The 20,906-nt window shown below is 34.5% G+C and overlaps 1 protein-coding gene across 11 annotated transcripts in view; it reads left to right on the forward strand.

Moving 5' to 3' along the window:
- The window catches only part of CACNA2D1 (calcium voltage-gated channel auxiliary subunit alpha2delta 1), a 353,423-nt gene that overhangs the window by 173,110 nt on the left and 159,407 nt on the right, over nt 1-20,906 (forward strand). For all 11 annotated transcript variants that reach the window (XM_085083515.1, XM_085083490.1, XM_085083507.1 and 8 more), the window contains exon 5: nt 15,934-15,978. In XM_085083515.1, the coding sequence (XP_084939641.1) occupies nt 15,934-15,978 (45 nt within the window). The remainder of the gene's footprint in view (nt 1-15,933; nt 15,979-20,906) is intronic.

The following is a 20,906-nucleotide window of genomic DNA, read 5'->3' on the forward strand; positions in this document are numbered from 1 at the left end:
GGAAGTACAATATGCTAAGAAAGCCTTCTGCAGGCTGCTATTGTGCACATTTTCTATGAGTTTATTGAATTAGTGGCACAGATGAAGCTGACTGTTTTTTTGACTTTTACCTTTCACCCTCAAATTCAGTTGCTCAAGTAAATCTGAGATAAGTAATTCACAGCACTGCTTTGCTACCTTTGGTGAATCAGTAAAAGCAATTAGAGATGGACTTCAAGGGTGCTGTGTATTTTGCCTGTAAGCCTTTTTGTCAAATATTTTCATTTCAAAACTAACAATATCTTTCTCCGTGATTTATTCTTGCCAAAATAACTAGCCTCTGACTAGTTTCCTCATTTTCCTAGGAAAACTCATTTCCCTGTTGCCCTTCATGTATTATTCTAACCCTTTTTACACTGAATTTAGGAAATGCACCAATGTTTTGGAAAAAAAGGAGTATTAACCAACTTAACTTTGCTGTCAATATTTATTAATTGGAAGAGAGAGTTGGGTTTTTTTTTTGTTTTAATTAAAGCTGAAAAAACCTGATATAATTGAATATGCACAAAAGGTTAATCAATTATATGACTCAAAAACAGCTTTTTGTAATGCACACAGACTTCTAAGTTAGATAAATTTAGAAAAAAAATACAAAAGTTTGGTTCTTAACTCAGAGAAGGAATGTGATTCATAATAGCAAACCTTAGAGATTTTTTTAAAGGGAATTAGACCAAAATATTTTTAAAATAATATTTTAAATTGATATTTCCTGCCAGAAAGAGCAAATATTGTGAATATACAGATATGGACTTCTACATGTATTATTTCATATTAAAAATAGAGCTTTTCTGAAATTCTGAGGTGAATGGGTTGGATTTTTGGAGGTGGAGATATTTGTGGGTTTCTTTACTCCATTTACTTCTATTTTTTATAGCTGATAAAACCACAGGTGTCATGCAGTCCTGGTAACTTACCTTCTTCTTTTGTCCCGGGATTCCTGTAAGAAACTAGATGAAAGTTTGGCTTGTCTTTGTCAAAGCTCATTACTTTTAGAAAAGGACCTAACAGGGGAGTTGGAAACTTTCCATATTTAAAAGTTTGTAGTGCTCTGCCCTCCCAAGAAGTCGTGTTCCTAGAACATAGCCTTGTGCAATAGATGAGAACAGAAAATGATTGATGTCTGCACTCTTTGCAGTTGAAATACAGTAGAAATTTTAATAGGTGTTTCATTTTGCATAGACTTTCAAATGCTCTGGGAGTGCAAGACAATCTTATTATTAAGAGCTGCATTTTTCTCAAGGGATTTGGGAATTCTTAGCTTTCCATCTCTTGAGTACAGTGTAATCCTCATTAGAATTTAAACAATTCTAATTGTCTCTCCTATGTCCTGCAAATAATGATGTGTGCAGGACACAGATTGAAATAGTGTCAGATATTTCTGCAGACTTGGCCACAAAGCAAGAGATGTGCATAACACAGAGCAGAGAAATTCTTCAAAATTATCAATATCCTAACACCATGCAAAGAAATGTTTTAAAATTCTACCAGATTTGACCAGAAACATAGCTGTTAAGCATTTGCTTTCTTTTTTCCCAGTTTATTTTTGCTATCAGCAATGAGCAAATCAGAGCTCTGTAAATAAATACACAAGAAACTCCAGGTCTCATTGAAGGAACATTAAGATTTAGCAAGTCTTGAGAACTCTGGTCCAGCTCTATGACTGATTCATGTGTTTACAGAACACACTATCATTCTGTTTCTATTTCCCCATTTGTTAGTCACAAATTATATTGCTCTGAAATACTGTGAATTGCAGCATTCTTGAAAATGTGAGAATAAATATAAAAATGACCAGACCAGCTCCTTGCTTTTAAAAATGTGTGAATAATCACTGATGAATTATTAATTCCGGTAGGATTGTCTTAGTCCTTTGGGCATTACCACTTCTCAAGAGGGTAGCTTCAGTTTTGCATTTCTTAAGAGCTACGCACAAGTACAGTAAAACTAAGAACGTTGGCTCTATTGAAATTTTTCTGTGCTTGCACAAAATTCTGGTGTTTTCACCTGATAACACTTTTTCTGCTTTGTCTATGAGGTTTTCTTCTGCATAAAAAGTTAAAGAAAACTTCCAGCAAAAGTTTTCTGCCAGACTGAATGTTCTCCATATAGGCAAGTTTAATTTAATCTAATTTGCTATGGTCATAGTTTAAATGGCCTGTAGACTTAAAGTATTCTAAAGTGCTCATAAAGGAAGTCTTGCCATAGCACTTCCCCGCCTTTTGGATAGGAGATTTCAGTTTTATTTTAACAGTATGTGCAGATGTTTTGTGCTAAAGTTGTGTTGCTACAGCAAAGGGTGGTTTGTTTTGGTTTTTTTTTTTTTTTTTTTTTACTTTTGGTGAGAGAGACCAGCAAAAAATCCCAATAGCTGGTTTAAGACTGAATTTTTTTCAAAAACATATTATCAACATATTTACTGATATAAACCCAGGTGATGGTTGTTGCCATTTTTCCTGCTGACAGGTGACGTGAATTACTTTCCTCATTATAGGAATCACAGCAATTGGAGATTTAATTCCAAATCCTTCCAGTCTGTCTCTCATGTTTTGGGTCTGCATTGATTACTTCAGGGCATGTAAGAGTATGTGAGCATATAAAACCTGTTGATATTACCTGGAGACATGTGGAAAGCAAGGCAGGTATTACCTCCTAGAGACCTGCCAGCACAGCTGAGAGCAGCTCCTGGTGCACGCTGTGCCACAGAAAGTGTTTGGACATGACTGAGGTATCTTGGGGGCAGCTGTAACAAGCACAAGATGGATGAAAGCAGAGTTGTTCAGGATTGATCTGTGGTTTATTTTGAAACATGGACATCATGCTCTCTGTGTAGAATAAAGCATTCTCTATCCTAAAAATCCTGTGGTTGCACATCAGTAAGTATCCTGTGTCAAGAATAAGCACCAAGAGGAAATACTGTTCAGGAGAAAACAAGTTTTCTTTACAGCAGTAAATACGTAGCAGCTGCAGATAAATTAACCTTGAAAATTGGAAGGAAAAATCCATCAGTTCAGTAAGTTCTTCAGGCATTGAACCAAGAGCAGTAGGGAAAATATCCCGCTATTTCTGTAAAAATATTTACAATATTATGAAATGTGCCATGACTGTGTACTATGAATGCTGCTTTTATGAAAAATAACTATGACATGAACAAGACAGCATTTCCTTTACAGATTCACATCAGTAGGTCTTGCTGACACGGGAACAGCTCACTGAAGTACTTTCATATACTAGTTAGGAGTAGAGCAGTGCAAATCTGTATATCTAACTGAACTAGTGTATGTTTGTCAAGGATAGGATGCACTTAATTCATTCACCTCCTCATGTCATCTCTATATTGATAAGAAAATATAAAAATATGTACAACTGAATTAATCAAATCCTTTCATCTCTGCATGAGCTCTGCAATACTATAGTTTCAAGAGCTTTAAATGTTTTAATATGAAAAAGAGCATGTAGTTTTCTCTATTACTTCAAGATAATGAATTAAAGCTTAAAGATTTCTGAGATATTAGATATGCTTTTCCCTCTTGCTCAGTGCTCAGAAACAACATTTAGGTGGTATTTTCAGAATCAGACAAATTTTAAGCTCTTGCTGGTCCCACTTAAATAGGTGGGAGTTATGCATACACATGCACATATCAATTGTATACAATTTTCTCTGTGTTTATACTTACACATGTATTTCTATATGTATCTACATGCATATATGCTCAAAGAGATCATCTAGTACTGTTTGTGTCCTTATGTCTGTGAATAGGTACCCACTTCTAGCTGAGTCTCTTTTTTCAAAGGTGTACAAAGGACTAAAGCTGCTGGGCTCATATACTTTGAGAACACAAGGAGTTAAACTAGAATATGCCCATAATTTTGAAATTTTACCTCCTTCATGTTTTAAAAAACAAGAATATTTCATATTCAGTGTGAACAGCATCTTTGTAGCTTACTTCAGGAAAGAAGTCCTGGCCCTTGGGCTCAGTTTACGCAGTTGGCTAATGCTCACTCTGTGGAGGAATCCATGGTTTGCTTTTGCCTGTTTTTAATTCACTGTGTCCAAATAGCACACAGACTGTGCTGGTCTCATCAGGATAGTGGGGTTTAGCTGATAAAATGTCTAAGATATGGTTCAAGTGTTTGGAAATATTTGTAGTACAATACCTGCTGAAATAGTTTTGGAGGACTTTTCTAGGCAAGGAGTAGCCCAGTTAGGATGATTTCTGCTCATGTAATTATCTGGAGCTGTAAGAGTTGTCAGCCCATCACGTTTAGTAAACTTCCCAAAGTGAAACCAAAAGAAAACCATTTCTGGCAGGGTGGATTGCAAAGTTTGTAACCTGAGCTGTGTAAAATGAGAAGGCAGGGAAGGGAGGGGAAAGAGGCCCAGGAAGTTTTGGCTGTCACCAAAGAGGTCATGAATGGGAAAAGTTTGGTATTGCTTTGCTGCAATTTTCTTCTGCCTTTCTCCCCAGTTTTCACTGCTGTGTCTTCTCTGGGTGTGAACATGGCATCATCCTTGACAAGACACTTCATCCTTTTTTGCAGCATTCCTTCTTCTGTCCACTTCAGCCTAAATTTCCCATCTTCCATTATCCCTTTTTAAGCACTTGTAGTTTCTCCCTCTTGTGCTTTCTGCAATCTCATTTCGTGCTTCTGCAGTGCTGTGTAATGGTGCTCTGGAGAGCTGAGCTGAAAAGGTCTCAAGGAACACAGCATGAATTCTGAGGACCAAAATGATGCATTTCTTCAAACTTAAAATCAGTTTAATGTATACTTTGTGATCTACTTCATACTCTGTTCTTCACAATGATCTTCCAGTGCTAAGCTCTTTTTCAGTAGCCTTCTTGGCTAGGTTTGCAGGAGCCTTTCCCACTGTCTTCTTTAACAAATACCTGCCTTAATTTCATCTTTTTTACAAGAGATAGCTATTTTGCTGGTTCAAAATTTCTCACATTGGCTCTTTCTTCACATCTTCCCGCTTCTGTGATATACCTGTCTGTCCACCCTGAATTTTACAAAAGAGAGGAATTTCAAAGAAGTGCTGATTTGTACAAGAATTTGAAAGTGAATAATACAGTGTAAGGACCCAAACTTACATGTGTTACCACAGAATCTGAGGAGAATGCTAAAATGCTGTGAACTTCAGTGAGTCTCTGCCTAGAATAAGATTCACATATATAAAATTTAAATTATTTTTTAAATTGGGTGCAGTTTTTGAACTAGAAGGATGTGCAAATCCATAACTAGATGATTGCAGATGCTGGGTCCTGCCTGCTCTTATCATTGCATGGTGTATAGAGGATATAATGATCTCTTATTCCTGTTTTACTCAAAGAGAAAATACTAAAAAAGTAAATATAAATATACATATGTTTCTCAAACATGAAAGGAAAAGCCTACAGCCATGTTTAAAAAGATACTGTCCTTTCTAGACACAATTCCAGATGAATTGCGAAACAAAACTATTAAGTAAGCCATTGTGTTTTAGCAACATCAATTTCTAATCTTGCTTATTTTTATTTATATAATCCTGTGTTTGTTTGAGCATCTTGTTTTTCACCATTACTACTTCTGCTATTTATTTCTCAGTTTATACTCCTGGAAATTAATTTCATTAAATTATGTGAAAACATGACAATTAAAGAAGAAGGGTTTTTTTGGTTTTGTTTGGTTTTTTGGTTTTTTCCTCCTACTACTTGTATGTTGGACTGTTCTGTTTTATTTAGTACTGAAATATTAGCATCTTCCACCAAAGCACTGAAGGATGTAGCTAGTGTCTGGATTATTTTATTTTTGTTTGTTCCCTGCTTTCAAACAACATTTATTTTAGTAGTATTTACCTCTGCTTCATAAGTGCTCGCGAAAAAGGCGAATCCAAGAAACAAACCCTCTACTATCTCTATAAAAAAGACAAGACTGGGTGGTGAAGAGAAGGGACATCCTTCCACTAATTACAAAGGAAAAAAAGAAGAAAAAGGAAATGAAGTCTTTCTAAATTGCAGTTTGCTGTCCAGAGCTGTATGGGACTCCCTGAAATTAAGCAGCTTCTGATTGTGACAATGCAAATGCTCATCTAAGTGCCTTACCCAGCTCTGAAATCCCAGTCAGAGCTTTTCGTGCCTCTGTATTTCTTTGCAGTTTGTGTCAGAACCACAAATACTGGATAAGTGAAAAACTCTTGTTTTGCTCCACTAGGAAACCAGCAATCCCTTTTCGTTTAGTGTGGTTGTGGAGAGAAGGAGAAACATAATAGCAAGATGTTAATACAACTCTTACATCTTACTTCTCTGCTGCATGACTTCCAGCATACCAGTGTAACGTCAATAATTAAAAGAAAGTAATTTTGTTCTAATTATTTTTGACACGAGCTTTTTGTTTGCAATGATTAAATGGAAAAGTCTTCATCATTTTATGATAAATAGTAAAATGAATATTTTCCAGCCGCTGGCTTGTCTCATGCTACTGAACTACTTCTGAAATAAGGTGTGCTCCTGAAGCTTTGCTTTATTGCAGTGATTGAGTGCAAGACATGCACAAAACAGCTGCCAAAGCTGAATAATTAAATTATGATTCCTTCTGTTCTTTATTAATTAGGTGAGCATGGGATATTTCTTAGAGCCTGGTAATTGCTGTCCAGAGTTACTTTCCTTCTAAGACATCAGAAACAGAGAAAAATAATTTGAAGTCTTAAGAAAGATTTGTCTTTATAAGAGGCCATTAAAACAATTAACAGTCGATATGCCAGACATTTGTTACGTGTGTAAGGCAAAGCAATCTGAAAAGAAAGCATGGCCTGATGTGTTTTGAACTTTATTACCTTTTGCAAAGGTACTTTTCAGATTTAGGAGGAAATGGAGAGTTTTGGTTGGGTTTTTTCCTAATATGCATGCAAATTGTGTAAGATAAGCTATAGGAATTGCTTTTGGGTCTTTGGGGGGTTTGTGGACACACTTTTAGTGAACAAATAAATTCAGTGAAAAATTGACCCAGACAGGGAAAGAAATCAGTGCTTTTAAAAAATATATATTAGAGATCATAAACCTTATAGGTTAGTGTCACCGTTGTAAAATGTGATCCAAAGTTTGGATCAAACTTTCATACTTTTTATGTGAAAATGCATTTTTTCTGAGCTGCACAGTAGGGTAATACCCTGTAGAAATACCTTAAAATCTTCTTATATTTTAGTTTTTTCATGTGGATAAAAGAGTAAGGAAAAAGCTGTGTAAGGCTCTCTGCTGCTGCAGTTTAAGGAAAAATTATGTAAAATGTTGGCATTTTTATATTCCAGTGAGATTCTTAAAGGACATTAATATTATCTTGGTATTTTTTGCTTAGAATGTAGTTACAGTGACTTTGTGTGATATATTTCTTATGATACTTTTTTTTTTTTTTTAAGATAAACCTTGAAATATGCATACTTCAGCCACTCTTACGGATCATCAAGAAGCTGCCCTCTTGAGTTTTTAGTCCACTGTAGTGTCGTATGCCTAAAATTGTATTCCTTTTTGTAACAAGTGATTGCAGCGTTGCTAAACATGGTCTTATTTGTTGGCTGTAATGGATAGAACACAGAGGCAATCTAACAAATGCACACACAATTTTTGGGGACAAATTCTACTAAATGTTTACCTGTTGATTGGTTGAAAGTAGTTTTCTCAAGGGCTTTTGCAGATTTGTTGGAGTTGGACAACTGGCATCTTTTCTGTGCTCAGCTATGATAGTGCCAGAGGTTCATTACATCCCAGCACCTACATAAGTATGAATTCAGAATGCCAGTTTCCTTTGGATCTGGAATAAACCTAAGTCCAAATTGCTTAACTAGGCTCCTGTACTGTAGTGGTCACAGTATTTACAATCTAGATAATATGCAATCCATTTAAACTTTTTTTATTTTTAATTTATTATTATTTGTTTTATTTTTATGTTCTTTCATCAACTAAAGAAAGTAATGCTGAATAAATTATAATAAACATGCTTTGGTGCTTTAATTAAACTGATCAGATAGTGTGATACAGAGGTTAATTAGCTGCTAACAAATTAATTTCATTTTCCCACCTGGAAATCTGCTTTGTAATCACTTGCATTTTGCCTTATAAAAAGAAGCCATTTGCAGTTGCTTATACTTTGAGGAAGTTACCGTGATGAGAAGATTAGCAGTTTCCTGAACCTTTTGGAAGCATATGTTTACCAAAATTAAAATGGATTTAATATTTTTGTTTCTCAGTGTTTCTCTGTCTTCCTTGCTATGGACTTAGAGAACTGGGGGAAGAATAGAGAGGAAGTTTATTTCTATATCTTGACATATGTAGCTAATTCTTTTAAATTTGGTAACTCCAGAAGAGTCCCCTTATGATTTCCTTTCCTGGTCATTTTTGACACATGCAGTACCTAAATTCCTAGGTTTTACTGTGGGTCAAAATATCATCCTTGAAGATAATTTTGCAGCTTGACTAACTAAAATGACAGTCAGTCTGTGATGTAGCCAACTTTACCAGAGAATAATGTCAAAGTGGTTTTGCATCTTTAAATTTTTAGTCACTAATTTTTCATGCATGAAGTATTTGGCCTTTGATGCTTTGCAACAAAAAATGCTTAATTGTTTGCCACATTTGATTTGCTTAGTTCACCAGTTGCCATAAAAACTTAAAGTAAATTTTAAAATCTCCAAAGTTATAAACAATTAATAAAAAAATAGACTACCTTTACCAGTAGGCAAATTACCAGAATTCCATTTTTATGTTAACAATTATCTGCATGTCCAACAGAGGTTGTTATTTGACTGCAGGCCACTGAGCTATAGGATATCTTTATGTAGAACTTATTAATGGAGTTATTTGTATTCTTTCAGAAGAACAGACAACTCTGTAGATTTTGATTTTGGTGTGTGTTTGTTGACATGTATTTCTCATCACCTTTTGGGCTCTATGCATTTAACCTCACACATTCAAATACTCTTGTCTTTTAATTCTACAAATTGCAATTAGTACTTGAAATGTATTCTTAACTTTTTTCATGAAGTTAGGTTGCATCCTGGCAGCTAAAGTAGTCCAAAGATAGTTTACAAAAATAATTCTTTCAGTGAAAAATATCTGAAAATTGGGGAATTTTATTTGACATGGAGAATTTTTTCCTACTCTTTAAAGTTTCTATGATGAATTCCAGAGATGTGAAGAGACATAAGTACTTTTTCTACTGTTGGTTATGCTTCTTTTTGAGGTTGTGCATGCAACCTTAATACTCTCCACTACTTCCTTTTTTCCTAAGTAAATGTATAATTAAGCATTATATGTGCACTGAGGGAAAAATACAAAAAAATCCTACTTATTATATCCTGTGAAAAATAGCACGGTTTCCTCCTGAGATTTGAATGTGAATTAAAAAACTTCCTACTCAGCTTTACAAATTATAATTTGCACAAGACAAATTAAATCAAGCGTGGTTAAATTCAGCAAAATTAAATTTTAATGGTCAAAATCAGATATTGTGAGGAGAGGGACAGGAGGAAACATCCCTGTGAAGGTCAGGTGGCCCAAGGAGTGGATGAGCTGTGGCAGCACCATCTCTGCACACACAGTTCCTGTGCACAGAGGGAGACCTGACCTGGTCACAGAGCTGCTGAGCTAGCAGAGCAGCCTGGGGCATGTGGGACGTGAGATACCTAGAGAATATTTACGTTAGAGTCTCAAATATTTCCAAAGTTTTAGATTCTTCCAAGTTTAGACTTCAATGAACTCTTTGAAGATCTCGGTTTTTAACTCAGATGCCTAAAATGTGACCACTGTCAGCACTGCAGTCTTTGGTTTGAGTCTCAGATCAAAACTCCTCAGAATCAATGGCAAGAGCTTGAAAGTTTATCTTTCATATAGTGTATTTTTATCTGGATTCTATATGTGTGCATTAAATTTGTCTGATAAATTGCCTTTTTATATGAGACTTGTATTTTTTGGTCCCTCTGTCAAGCATGCAGATGACTGATAAATGACTCATTTTATTAATCACTCTGATGCATCTGAGAATGGACAAGTGACCATCTCACGAAAACTGGATAAATTTGAAGGTTTCTGGATTGGAAGTTTCAGTGAAGAAATAACCTGTAAATGAATGTTGAAAAAGTTGATCTTTCTCACCATTTAAAAGAAAGAATATTCTATGACAAAGAGTATGAAGCACCTCTAATGCTCCTTTATGTTATTTCCTGTAATCTTCACCTTCATCTTTTCATTTCAATTATTAGTCTCAGTGGAATCTTGAGAAAAGCCCTTTACACAAATCTGATGAAAAAGTCTTATCATAAATTATTGTGCAGACCTGGAAGGTTTTAATTAGTATATGAAATTTAATGTTCTGACAAAACAGTTATTTAATCAAATTATGTTTGGGAGAAAAATGTCTACACCAAGTGACTCATTTGTCCATATTATGGACAATATTGGGACATATTTCTTGATGGAATAGCATTTCACTGTTTGATTTTTTCTTTTAATATTTTGATTTTTAAAATATCTTGTTTCTATGTCCAGTTTCAAGATTATATTTTAAATGCACTTTCTAACCAATTTGTTACAGCCCATGTTGAGACACTGTAATTGCATACATACACTGTAATTATAATTTCAACTGGTTTGCTATATTGCCTGATATTTTGTTCATTTTAAAGACAAGTGATAAATCAGCGGTTTTACACATGGATACTGAAGGGAAGAAAAGTTATTAGCTGCTAATTCCCTTTTTTTATCTGTGTCATTTCACTTATATAAAATCCCAAAACTATAACAAAAGAGATTATAGTAAATGACATTCTTTCCCTTTTTTTGCCGATTTGCAGACTTTAATTCCCTAACATTACCCTCTTTAAAAATAGATGTAATTTTTTATGTGTGGTAGGCCATATTTAGCTTTCTTTTCTGAAGAGACTAATTGTGCCTTAAACTGCATTTCAGACTGTATAAAGAATTAAACTAAAACTGCCTGGCTTGTTTGTCATAGGATTTATTAGGATGGGTTGAAACCTTAATTACCCCAAAGGTATTAGAGTGAACCTTTTTTAATGCACTTCTTTATCCATGGGGACACAAGCAAATTTTTTTCTTTTCATTAAAGTGGATGTTTTACCACCACTTAATGACATGCTTTGTAGCATTTGTAGGCATTTGGTCTGCCTATAAAGAGTGAAATGGACCAGTACTATTAATATTTTTGTTTCTTCATGCTAAGCAAAAAGACTCCTGGTTCTTTCACTAATGTCAATGTCGTCTTCAAGTGTGGGGGATTAATATGGTTTTAAAATGTTCTCCAACTTTGTATCTGTAATTCTAAGAACTTATTTTTAAACTGAAGAGTCAAGATCAGACATGTATTTGCAGTACAGTTTGGTTTGTCTTGGATTTTGATTTCTTACTCTACCTCTTATCTGCAAACTAAAAGAATCCTCACTACTTGCAGATGACCTGCAATATAGAGCAACATTTATAAGCTGACTCACTTTGGGTGCTTTAGCACTTATTGGGTAAAATACTCAGAAGTCATGGAAGTATCCTGTTTTAAAACAAAATCCAAATAAACACATTTGACATTAATTACAGGTTTTAAAACTTGCACTAATAATTATGAAGTAATATATATCTGCAATATAGTCTATTACACTAATTTTAAATTTGCCTCCAGTGGTTTACTGAAGAAAATCTTTGAGTTGTAGAGACCTCTAACAGGCACTCTTCTGTTTTCTTTTCTGAGGGAGTTCATTATCTTCTAGCATCTCTGTAATGGCTAAAATGTAATTTTTTTTTTTACTTTCACATTTTACCTACAATTGCTTTGGAAACACAGCTTTTAGGGAAAAAAGGATAATTGTGATATCTGTCAAAATTAATACATTAATCTCTTGCTGTATGAAAAGCTGCAGAAAAAGCTTTTTTTCTTCTCCTCCCCCTTTATTTTATTTTGTCAAATAATCTATTTATTTCCTTGTAGTTCATTATAGAGTCTCATAAAGTTCTAGAATTCATTTCAGGCCAATCTCCCCTGTAGGCCTATCAGTATTTTAGGCTGCATCACAGGATTTGAGTTCTGTAGAGTCTCTAGGAAGCTCATGGGTAGACCTGAGGGTTTATGTAATCTTAACCACAGTTTCAGTGAAAGCAACATTTCTGAATAGATTGCAGTGGATGTCTGTTGAAAAAGAAACTTTAACAACAATCTTTCATTGGTGCAGCACATATTGCATGAAAAGTTATTGGAATTCTATAACAAGGTTTAGAGAGGAGGTTTTCCTGCAGACACCACTACATGGCAGCAGTGACCAGGAGCTTTCATTGTGGCACTTGGCAAAGGAGGATGTATATCTCTTAGCAGCAAAATGACATAGATGTACTATTACAATTTCTGCTATACATAATCATCTGCAATGTCCAGTATGTTCTGTTGCAGCGTAATCCCTTTTTGTTGTTCCTGAAAGAACTTGATTGAAAAAAAGTGTAATTTCCTGAGATGCAAAGCCAACTTTAGCTTTATTCATGTGATCCTGAGAGGAGTTTAGGCATTTACTTGTTGAATCAATAGACTGTGTCTGTAAACTTGCTCTGTAGAGAAGCAAAATATGAGTGTGAGTTAGTGTTGGTGTGAGCTCAAATGTCATCAGTTGATATTTTGAAAAATGATGTTTTCCCATGCTTTTCTTCTATGTGTCTCTTAAAATCTGTAGATCCAGAGATTATAGAGACCATAAACTTTGGATTTTGCATGGTGAAATTTAAGAACTTATTAATAGCGCTCAGTATGTAATGTTTCCCATTGCAATTGTTTTATACCCTGAGCTGGAAAACAGAGAGCTATTGAAATGAAAAGCAATGTAAAAACAGTGGAATAATCTCAGTTCAGAAGATACTATCAGTGGAAGTGTGTAACCTTTTGTTTTGAAAGTGGAATTAAAGATGGTGAAAACTACCCTTCTCCTTCCCAAGTGCAGAGATTTTTAAGCTCATATACTGATACTACACTAAAGTTTTTAATTTATACATATGGTCTCCTAGAGTCATTCTTTCCTAAACTCAACCTCAGGACTGTCTTACCAAATCCCTTCATTGGTGAACAGAAGCAAAAGTGACACTTCACCCACTCTCTCTCATAGCATTACTGGATAAAGAACAAAAAAAAAATATATCTAGGATATCAACACTGTACCTTCAGTTTGCTGACCAAGTGTGCAGTATTACTTGGTGGCAAAAGTGAACAACAGTGGGAAGATTCAAATTCTTTGTGTCAAGAAGTTAAATAACTAAACTACTCACTTGAGAGCCAGCAACAAAGCAATTTGTTCTTGTCAACTAGAAGTGGTTAAATTATGAAAAATTGTCCTCTAAAGATGTGGGTGATCCATCAATCTAATTTGTGGACCATACAGCATTCAGTGTGTTGTAGCACTGGATATCTCGTATTTTCTAGATTAAGAGTGGTGAGATATAGCCAATGTCATTGTCAGTTTATGCATTATATAGGTAATGTCTCCAGGCAGGGTAATGGACTACAAAGTATGAATAGCCTAACAAAAAATATCTAAGTCATTTGGGCAGGGAGTGTTTATTTTCATTAACTTGTAAATATACCATGTTCGTGAAATATAATTCTTTAGCTGGAGTTTAAAGAAATACTGTTCAGTCCAGTAGAGATAGATAGTAAAGCTATGCCAGCTTTGAGAAATTTAAACACATAAAGAAAAATAAAAAAGGCATGGAAAATATAATTGTGAAAATAAAGAATCATTTTGTTTAAGTTGATAAACAGAGTCGTGTCTGTTGATGACAGTGTTAAAAATCCAATACAATAATGATTTGATGGCAGGGTAAACAAGAGCAGGGGGAGGGACTCAGGAAATAAACTCATATCTAGATGACAGTCAATACAAGAGAGAGCCTAATAGAAATTGTGTTTCATGAAATGTTCCTTTTAAAAATGAAAGCTGTAAACAAAAACAATATATCCAGTTAAGAATGTCTGTGTTGCTTCTCCTGCTTTCATTTTTCCTGAACAAAACATTGTAGGGATGAGATTGCAAGGAAACTGCTCTAATACAACCTGACAAAAGGAGTTCTGGTAAAACAACAAAATATAATTTTTTTTTCTTTTTTTTTTTTTTTTTCCTGTTTATTTTTACTAAACAGGCCACCTTGTGATGAAAACACTTGTGTTAACATTTCTGGCTGGTACCACTCAGAGTTGGATCCTTTGCAGTTTCAAATGTTCCCTGCTAAAGAATAAAAAGGCTTTTGAACTGATCACATTATTTACAGAACAGTTATTTTGTACACAGCCATTTACAAAGTGAAGAGGAACCAAAGAAAACAGAATCTTTTGCCTCTTCTGGCTTACTCAAAGCTTCCATAAGCATTATATGGTCTTTTTTTTTACACTAATCAAGTGAATAAGCAGTTAGCTTCAGTCTTTAATGATGAAAAGAATTTCCTCCTGTGCCTGTCATGCCCTGAGATCTGGCTGTGTTATCCAGACAGTGATCCAAAACCACCTGAACTATGGATATAAGAGTGTCTTGGTAGAAAGGGGAAAATTTAATTTTGAGGAAAAGGGAAAAGGACTTTTGAGGGAAAAGGGAAAAGGATTTGATGTTAATAGCATTTGCCTCAAAGTGGCATATAGCTCATCTGTAATATATTTCATGTTTCACTCTCTAAAAGGTCACAAAGGAGAATAAATGATGTCGTTATTTATGGAGTGAGTAAAATTATGGTTTGTAAAGATGAACTGCATTACCTTGTAGTACATGTCATGGTACTTTTTTAGTGAAAGCAATAATTGTCATTGGCTTACTCACTTGAAAAATTATTACTGAAAGCATTCATTCCTGGTATTTCTAAAAGAAAACGCCTTGTTGTGTTCAACTTTTCATTTAGATACATAAATCCAAAGATACTACCATAAAAAGAGCTAAAAAAATTAATTGAGAAAATTTTTGGAGGTCAACAGCAATTACCTATTTGTATATACACTGCTGGACACAAAAAAAATGTAACTTACTCTCTTTCTCTTTTTCTTATTCAAAATCTGTAAAGGGACTTAAAACTACTATGTTCACTTATGTCTCTATTTCACACAGAAATGCTCATAACATTGATTTTATTCAAAAAGATTTGGGTACATTGCAACAATTCTGTTTAGTAGAAAGCTACTCCAGTGAACCTAATCTTCAAGGCTTTTAAATGGTTCAAAAATATTTAAGGAGAGAACAAAACTGTGTTCCATAGGACATACCCCAATTGTCAAACTGCTATAGATGTTAACACTGAATGTAATTTCTGACTAATTTGGGAATGGGAACTAGCAATCTTCTCCTTCTTTACTTTGCATGAATTAGATGGTGCAGTTGTTCCCACAGAGCTGCCAGGGTCTGCTCTACACTCCAACAGCCAGACTCTCCTGTGATGTATTTTCACAGATTTTGTTTTCGCAGCGGGAGGTGAATAAAACAATAAACGTGTGCAACAAAGATTTCCCCAACTTAGCGAAGCCTGTGCCTTGCTCTGTCTATTGCCTGCTGGATGTCATGGTGCATAAATCCCCTAATTGCACTGGGAAAGTCACATGTCTGTGAAAGAAACAGCTTATGGAAGCCTTTTTATGAGCTCTGGAGTTTGTCCTTTTCTAGCTGTTTTGAGTGACTTATGTAGCTTCCCATGGAAGAAGCATTGAATGAATGAAGTTAATCACGAGCTTGGGAAATTGTGCATGGAACAGAGAGCAAGCAAAGATCAGAGTCTGTCATATTTCAAAGAGAATACATAAAGGATTGTGGGTTTATTTAAAAGTGTATTTTACAATAATAGAGATTATTGCCACATAAATTTATTCTGTGCTTTCAAACTAACAAAATTCCTTTTCTTTTTCTTACAGAATAATGATATCATCTATTACAATGCAAAAGACGATCAGAATGATGTAAGTAATATGTTTCATTTCATTTCATTGCCTGTAATCTCATAAAATTAGGGGATTGAAAATATTAATGAGACTCTAAGACTATCATTTAAAGATCTGGCAGAAGCAAAAAAGCAAGAAACTTAAAAATGTCTTCAAAAGTTTCCTCAAGAGCCAGACAATATTTTATGTCCTAATTCTCAAAGTCTGTCTCCTCTCATACAGTTTGAATTACTGGTCAGGCAGAGAATGTGCTGGGAGAATGACGATCCTGACAGCAGTATAATTCACTTTTTCAAATGTAATAAAATCATAATTATAGGATTGAAGAATCAAACTGATAAATGTAAATAATTCACTTTACTCTGAAGGAACCATTTTCTGGCCTTATTTTCCAAGATCATGTTATGTTGTTCTGTATTCTTTGTAATAAATTTTTTACATGAGGAGAAAGATATAAGATGTTACTGAATAATTATTTTCATTCACTTTGTGATCATTTATGTGACTGTAACAAGATTTGGGAAAATTGAAAATCCAATCACAAGATTTAGACCAAATGTATGATACTTCAATTCCTGGTTTACTAAAACTCTTCCTTTAAAAGGTTTGAAGTCTCCTCTCTGCCATTAACTGTTAAAAATACTAATGTGTTCTGGAGAGAATACAAGTTACCCTCACCTTCACTGGCGATAATACAACCACTTGTCTTCATTATAGATTTAATTTATAAAACCATAGAAAAATGTTGTAAATGTATTAATCAGAATTGCCAGCATGCTTCATTTGCACTTTTTAATCAAGTGTACTTTAGAGATTGATGGCATCACTATTGTAATTGATGCTTCTGCTGCAAGGCAATTAAAGAAGGTACATAGATCATGTCAAGCAGAACTATTTTATATGGTTATATAGAGTTATGAGTACTCGAATTCAGATGTAACTGTCAGATAACTACTGTCCTGAGTTTTAAAGTTTGCATGATACAAGTAAAATTCATTAAAAGCAGCCTAAATTTGAGATATATTGTTCTGTTCTTATTAAATTCACTGGGATGGCAGGTGTTGGTATTCTGTGGAAACAGAATTACAAAGCTTAAATACTGGATTTTTAATCTAAATATACCAAAGAGTGAAGGTAGATTGTGGTGTGAATAAAAGACTGTGATGTATCTGTTATGATTAAGTAGTACTGGGAAAGATTTTGAGATTACTACTTCTGCAACCTAAATCCAAATATGTTAGGCAAGGCAATAAAGGAAATACTATTCCAGAGTTCATTTTTTTTTTCTTTATTTTGTCTTCCTCAGAACAACTTTTTCCTTCCAAGAAAAAAATAATCACACCCACACACCCATCCCCTAAAACAAACAAATTTTGTTAGACCAGATATCCTCTTCTATTTCTGTTTCAGTTTTTTTTAATATCCTTTTGAGCTATTAGAATGAAGTTTATAATAACCTTTATTGCTGAGAAGTGATAAGTATACAATAGTCAGTGATCTGATAGTGATTTTTTTTTGAGACGGCCTTCATCCAGATCTAAACTTTGTATATAAACACCACAGACTCTTCCTCCCTGTTCCTGCCTAATAAAAAAAAAAAAAAGCCTGAGACAGCTTTTTTTCTTTCAATATTGAGAAATTAATAGAATCATCTGTGAATCACTGGTTAGTAAAACTGTGTTTGCAATCCATTCCTTTCTCTCTCTAAGAAGTCCACATATTTTTTCCTCTTCTATGCTGTGAGCCTTCATTTATTCACAGGAGATCATACTGTATTTATCTTTTAATACAATCAAGAATAATTAGTAGCAGAAATTAATTTATTAAAATTAGACATCCAAACTAATCACTGTGGTCTCTCTAGAGAGCTGTTCAGTTTGTTTAGAGGCTGATATCTAAGGTCACTTGAATCAGTTCTAGGTGTGTGTTTCTCTGTGTTGACCAGGTTCCTGTTACAAACCTTTTAGGTCATAACTTTTGGATGTTGAAGAATTAGAAGAAATTAATCTCACAGGTTCTGCCTGCCAGTTTTTATCTGTCTCCACTCATCCTTTGCATATTACACCTGTTTCAGAAGAGCAATCCTCTTAAATTCTGTGTATTTTTCTGGTATGTGTTTATATGCTGCAATACAGTTTGCATAGCACATTCAGGAGATCCTTCTTTCATTTTTCACCTGCTGTCTGGATGGACCTTTTCGAATCTAATGACTGTGTTTGCTTGTACTTAAAAAAACAAAAAAGTATGTGAAGGCCATTCATTCTCTGGCCTTTGGATTTCTCAGTCTCTCTGATAAAACAATCAATTTGTAACCCTGTAGTCCATCAATCAGTAATAGACCTTTTGTACTCTTTATCCTACAACAGCAATTATATTCTGCTTGCTTGTTTCTACCCTGCACCGTGTGTAATGTGTGAGCACTTGATGATAATTAATGACTTTTATCCTCACAACAAGGTAGGAGGTATTACATTCCCATTTTTTATATCTCAGAGGAAGATAATGGCCAAACTTGTAATTTAATACAGGTCTCTCAGGTTTTCATTCACTGTCCTTTTCCCAAGAACCCTTTCATTTTGATATATTGCAGCCTGTTTGTGCACTTTAATTTGCAGGTGTCAAGATCTTGTCGTATTTGGACAAATGCTGCAGTGCTTTTATTGGACAACTGAGTAGTCTCACACTAAGCATGCTCTTTCCCATTAGTTTTCATATTGCTTTCCCTGTTTTCTCATCTTGTTCTCTGTACCACCACCTTATTTATAGTAATTTTGCTTCACTGCTCAATTCTTTCTTCTTCTTTATATTGGTCTCCATTTTATTTCCAGTGATTCCACATCTTTTTTAATAGATTCTTCCTAAATCTATTTTTATTCTGTTTCCTTGTGTTCAAGTAATCCACAACTCCACTATGCACTGAATTGCTCATTTGCTTAATTTTCATTTATCCTGAATTCCTTCCTTAATGGTTCTCTCATCTCCTCTTTGCATCTTGCTCTTTTTCCAATTTTTTAGTGTAAGTTCTTGTCTTGGTATATAAACTCTTTCCTGCACAAGCTACAACAGCCTAAGTAAATGAAGATTGAAATCTTTCAATTATTTGATAGAAAGAACTAAATATTACTAGTAAAGAAATGTTTCTTTAACGTGAAACCAGCCAAACAACATTGGAAGGCTGCAGTTTCCCTGTAGTCCCTAGGCTTTAGCTGGGAGCAGCCAGTTGTATCTCCTGGCCAGAGCTGTGTCCCTAGTTAGCACAGTGATTTACTGGACATTTCCTTCATGCAGTCTCATACTGGTTTGCAGTCATGACTAACAGAGCTGTGCTCCTTGTGCAATTATTGATCACCTACTAAGGAATTGTATCACTTTTTTATTGTATTTTACTGAATTAACATGAAGGCTATAAAATTATGGGTTCCTTTGGGGAGCAAGTATCTGCACAAAGTGTGAACTCACAGTGTGACTAGGGTCAATGTGTGGGTTCCACTAGGGGCAAAATCTGGAGCATCCCTATGGTTCATTTGACCTCTTTGAGAACTTGGGCTGCATCTGTGCCAGTTACTCTGATTCTTAGAAATATGACATGGATTCTATTGAGTTTTATTTTTTTGTTTGTTTTCTCACTGTAATGGGTATTAGCTGCACAGACAATGCCTTATTCTAACCTTTTTATTGATATAGACAGAGGAGACTTTTTGACAGGGTAGTTTGCTCTTAGACTGCCTGAGACTATAAGAGTGAAAGAAATGTGTGCTAATATAAATTATATCTTTCATTATAAAAGATTGTCTGAGTAGGACTGTTGACACACCTGCATAGGGAACTTTTTGAGAACCTTAGAGGAGTTTCATTAGAACACAAATTTCTAATCTGTAGTAAATGTCATATTTTCAACTATATTTTTATTAAATATATATATTTAATATTAACCTATATATTTTGGTATTGGAATGAATTGCTTGGAATTAATAATTGTCTATAGTAAACATAACAATTTATGAAAGTAGGAGGGAAATTTTGATAGATTCCCATTGATTCCCTAATTTATGTCCATTTTCAGAAAGAACTTCCTAGTTGTTGTACTTTTTGGTTCCTGAGAGTACTCCAAGCCTCTTTCCTGTGCTTCTCAAATATGCAACATATTCACAGATGTTTCTCTTATAAATTACTATATTCTAGATAGCATAGAACATACATACTTTGGTACATATGCTGAAAAAGTGTAACTTGAATTAACATGTTTTAAAATGACCTGACATAAAAAGGTAGATCTGTATTTTATCCTTTTTTTTTTTTTTTAATGCTGCAATTTATTTGTACTTCAGGGAGTTGTTTCTTGTGCATTGCGGTGTATAATAAAAATACAACATTTATGGCCAAAATACACACTTCTTGCTGTAGTGAGGGTTCTGTTATAGAAGTGAATTCTGTTACAAGACAACACACAGTGTTTTATCTTTCATATATGGGGAGGTGTGAGTAAGAAGAAAACCATATTTTTATGTTTTTACCTTGCATCTGTTGTTCATCATTCTTTATATACAAGAGAAGTTTTGTATGTAGTAATTCCATGTACTTTTGACTTCCAGATCAAATTTTAGGAAAATTCTAGTGTTCTTGTTGTGCACATATCTCTCTCCGTTCAGGAATCTGTGTTACCTAACAGGGTGATTTGGGTGCCATTCTTTGGAAATCATTGGAACTGATAGTGGGGGCATGATTGACATTGTCTACTTGAGTACCAAGACTTTTTGCATTGTTTAAAAAGGAATGTGGTCCTTTTACCAAGTATCACTGGGAAACATGTCAGGTCTTTCCATTTCAAGGTCTTACAGGTAAACTTGAGTACAGCCCTCAGGGAAAAAAAGGCATTCCTCTGAGCTTCCTATTGCAATTATAATGATCTACTGTCACAGGAAGCAGAGGTTCTTATTTTTTCCTTT

The sequence above is a fragment of the Lichenostomus cassidix genome, chromosome 1Aa (genome assembly GCF_008360975.1).
Source record: "Lichenostomus cassidix isolate B80296 chromosome 1Aa, HeHo_3.0, whole genome shotgun sequence".
Taxonomy (NCBI): domain Eukaryota; kingdom Metazoa; phylum Chordata; class Aves; order Passeriformes; family Meliphagidae; genus Lichenostomus; species Lichenostomus cassidix.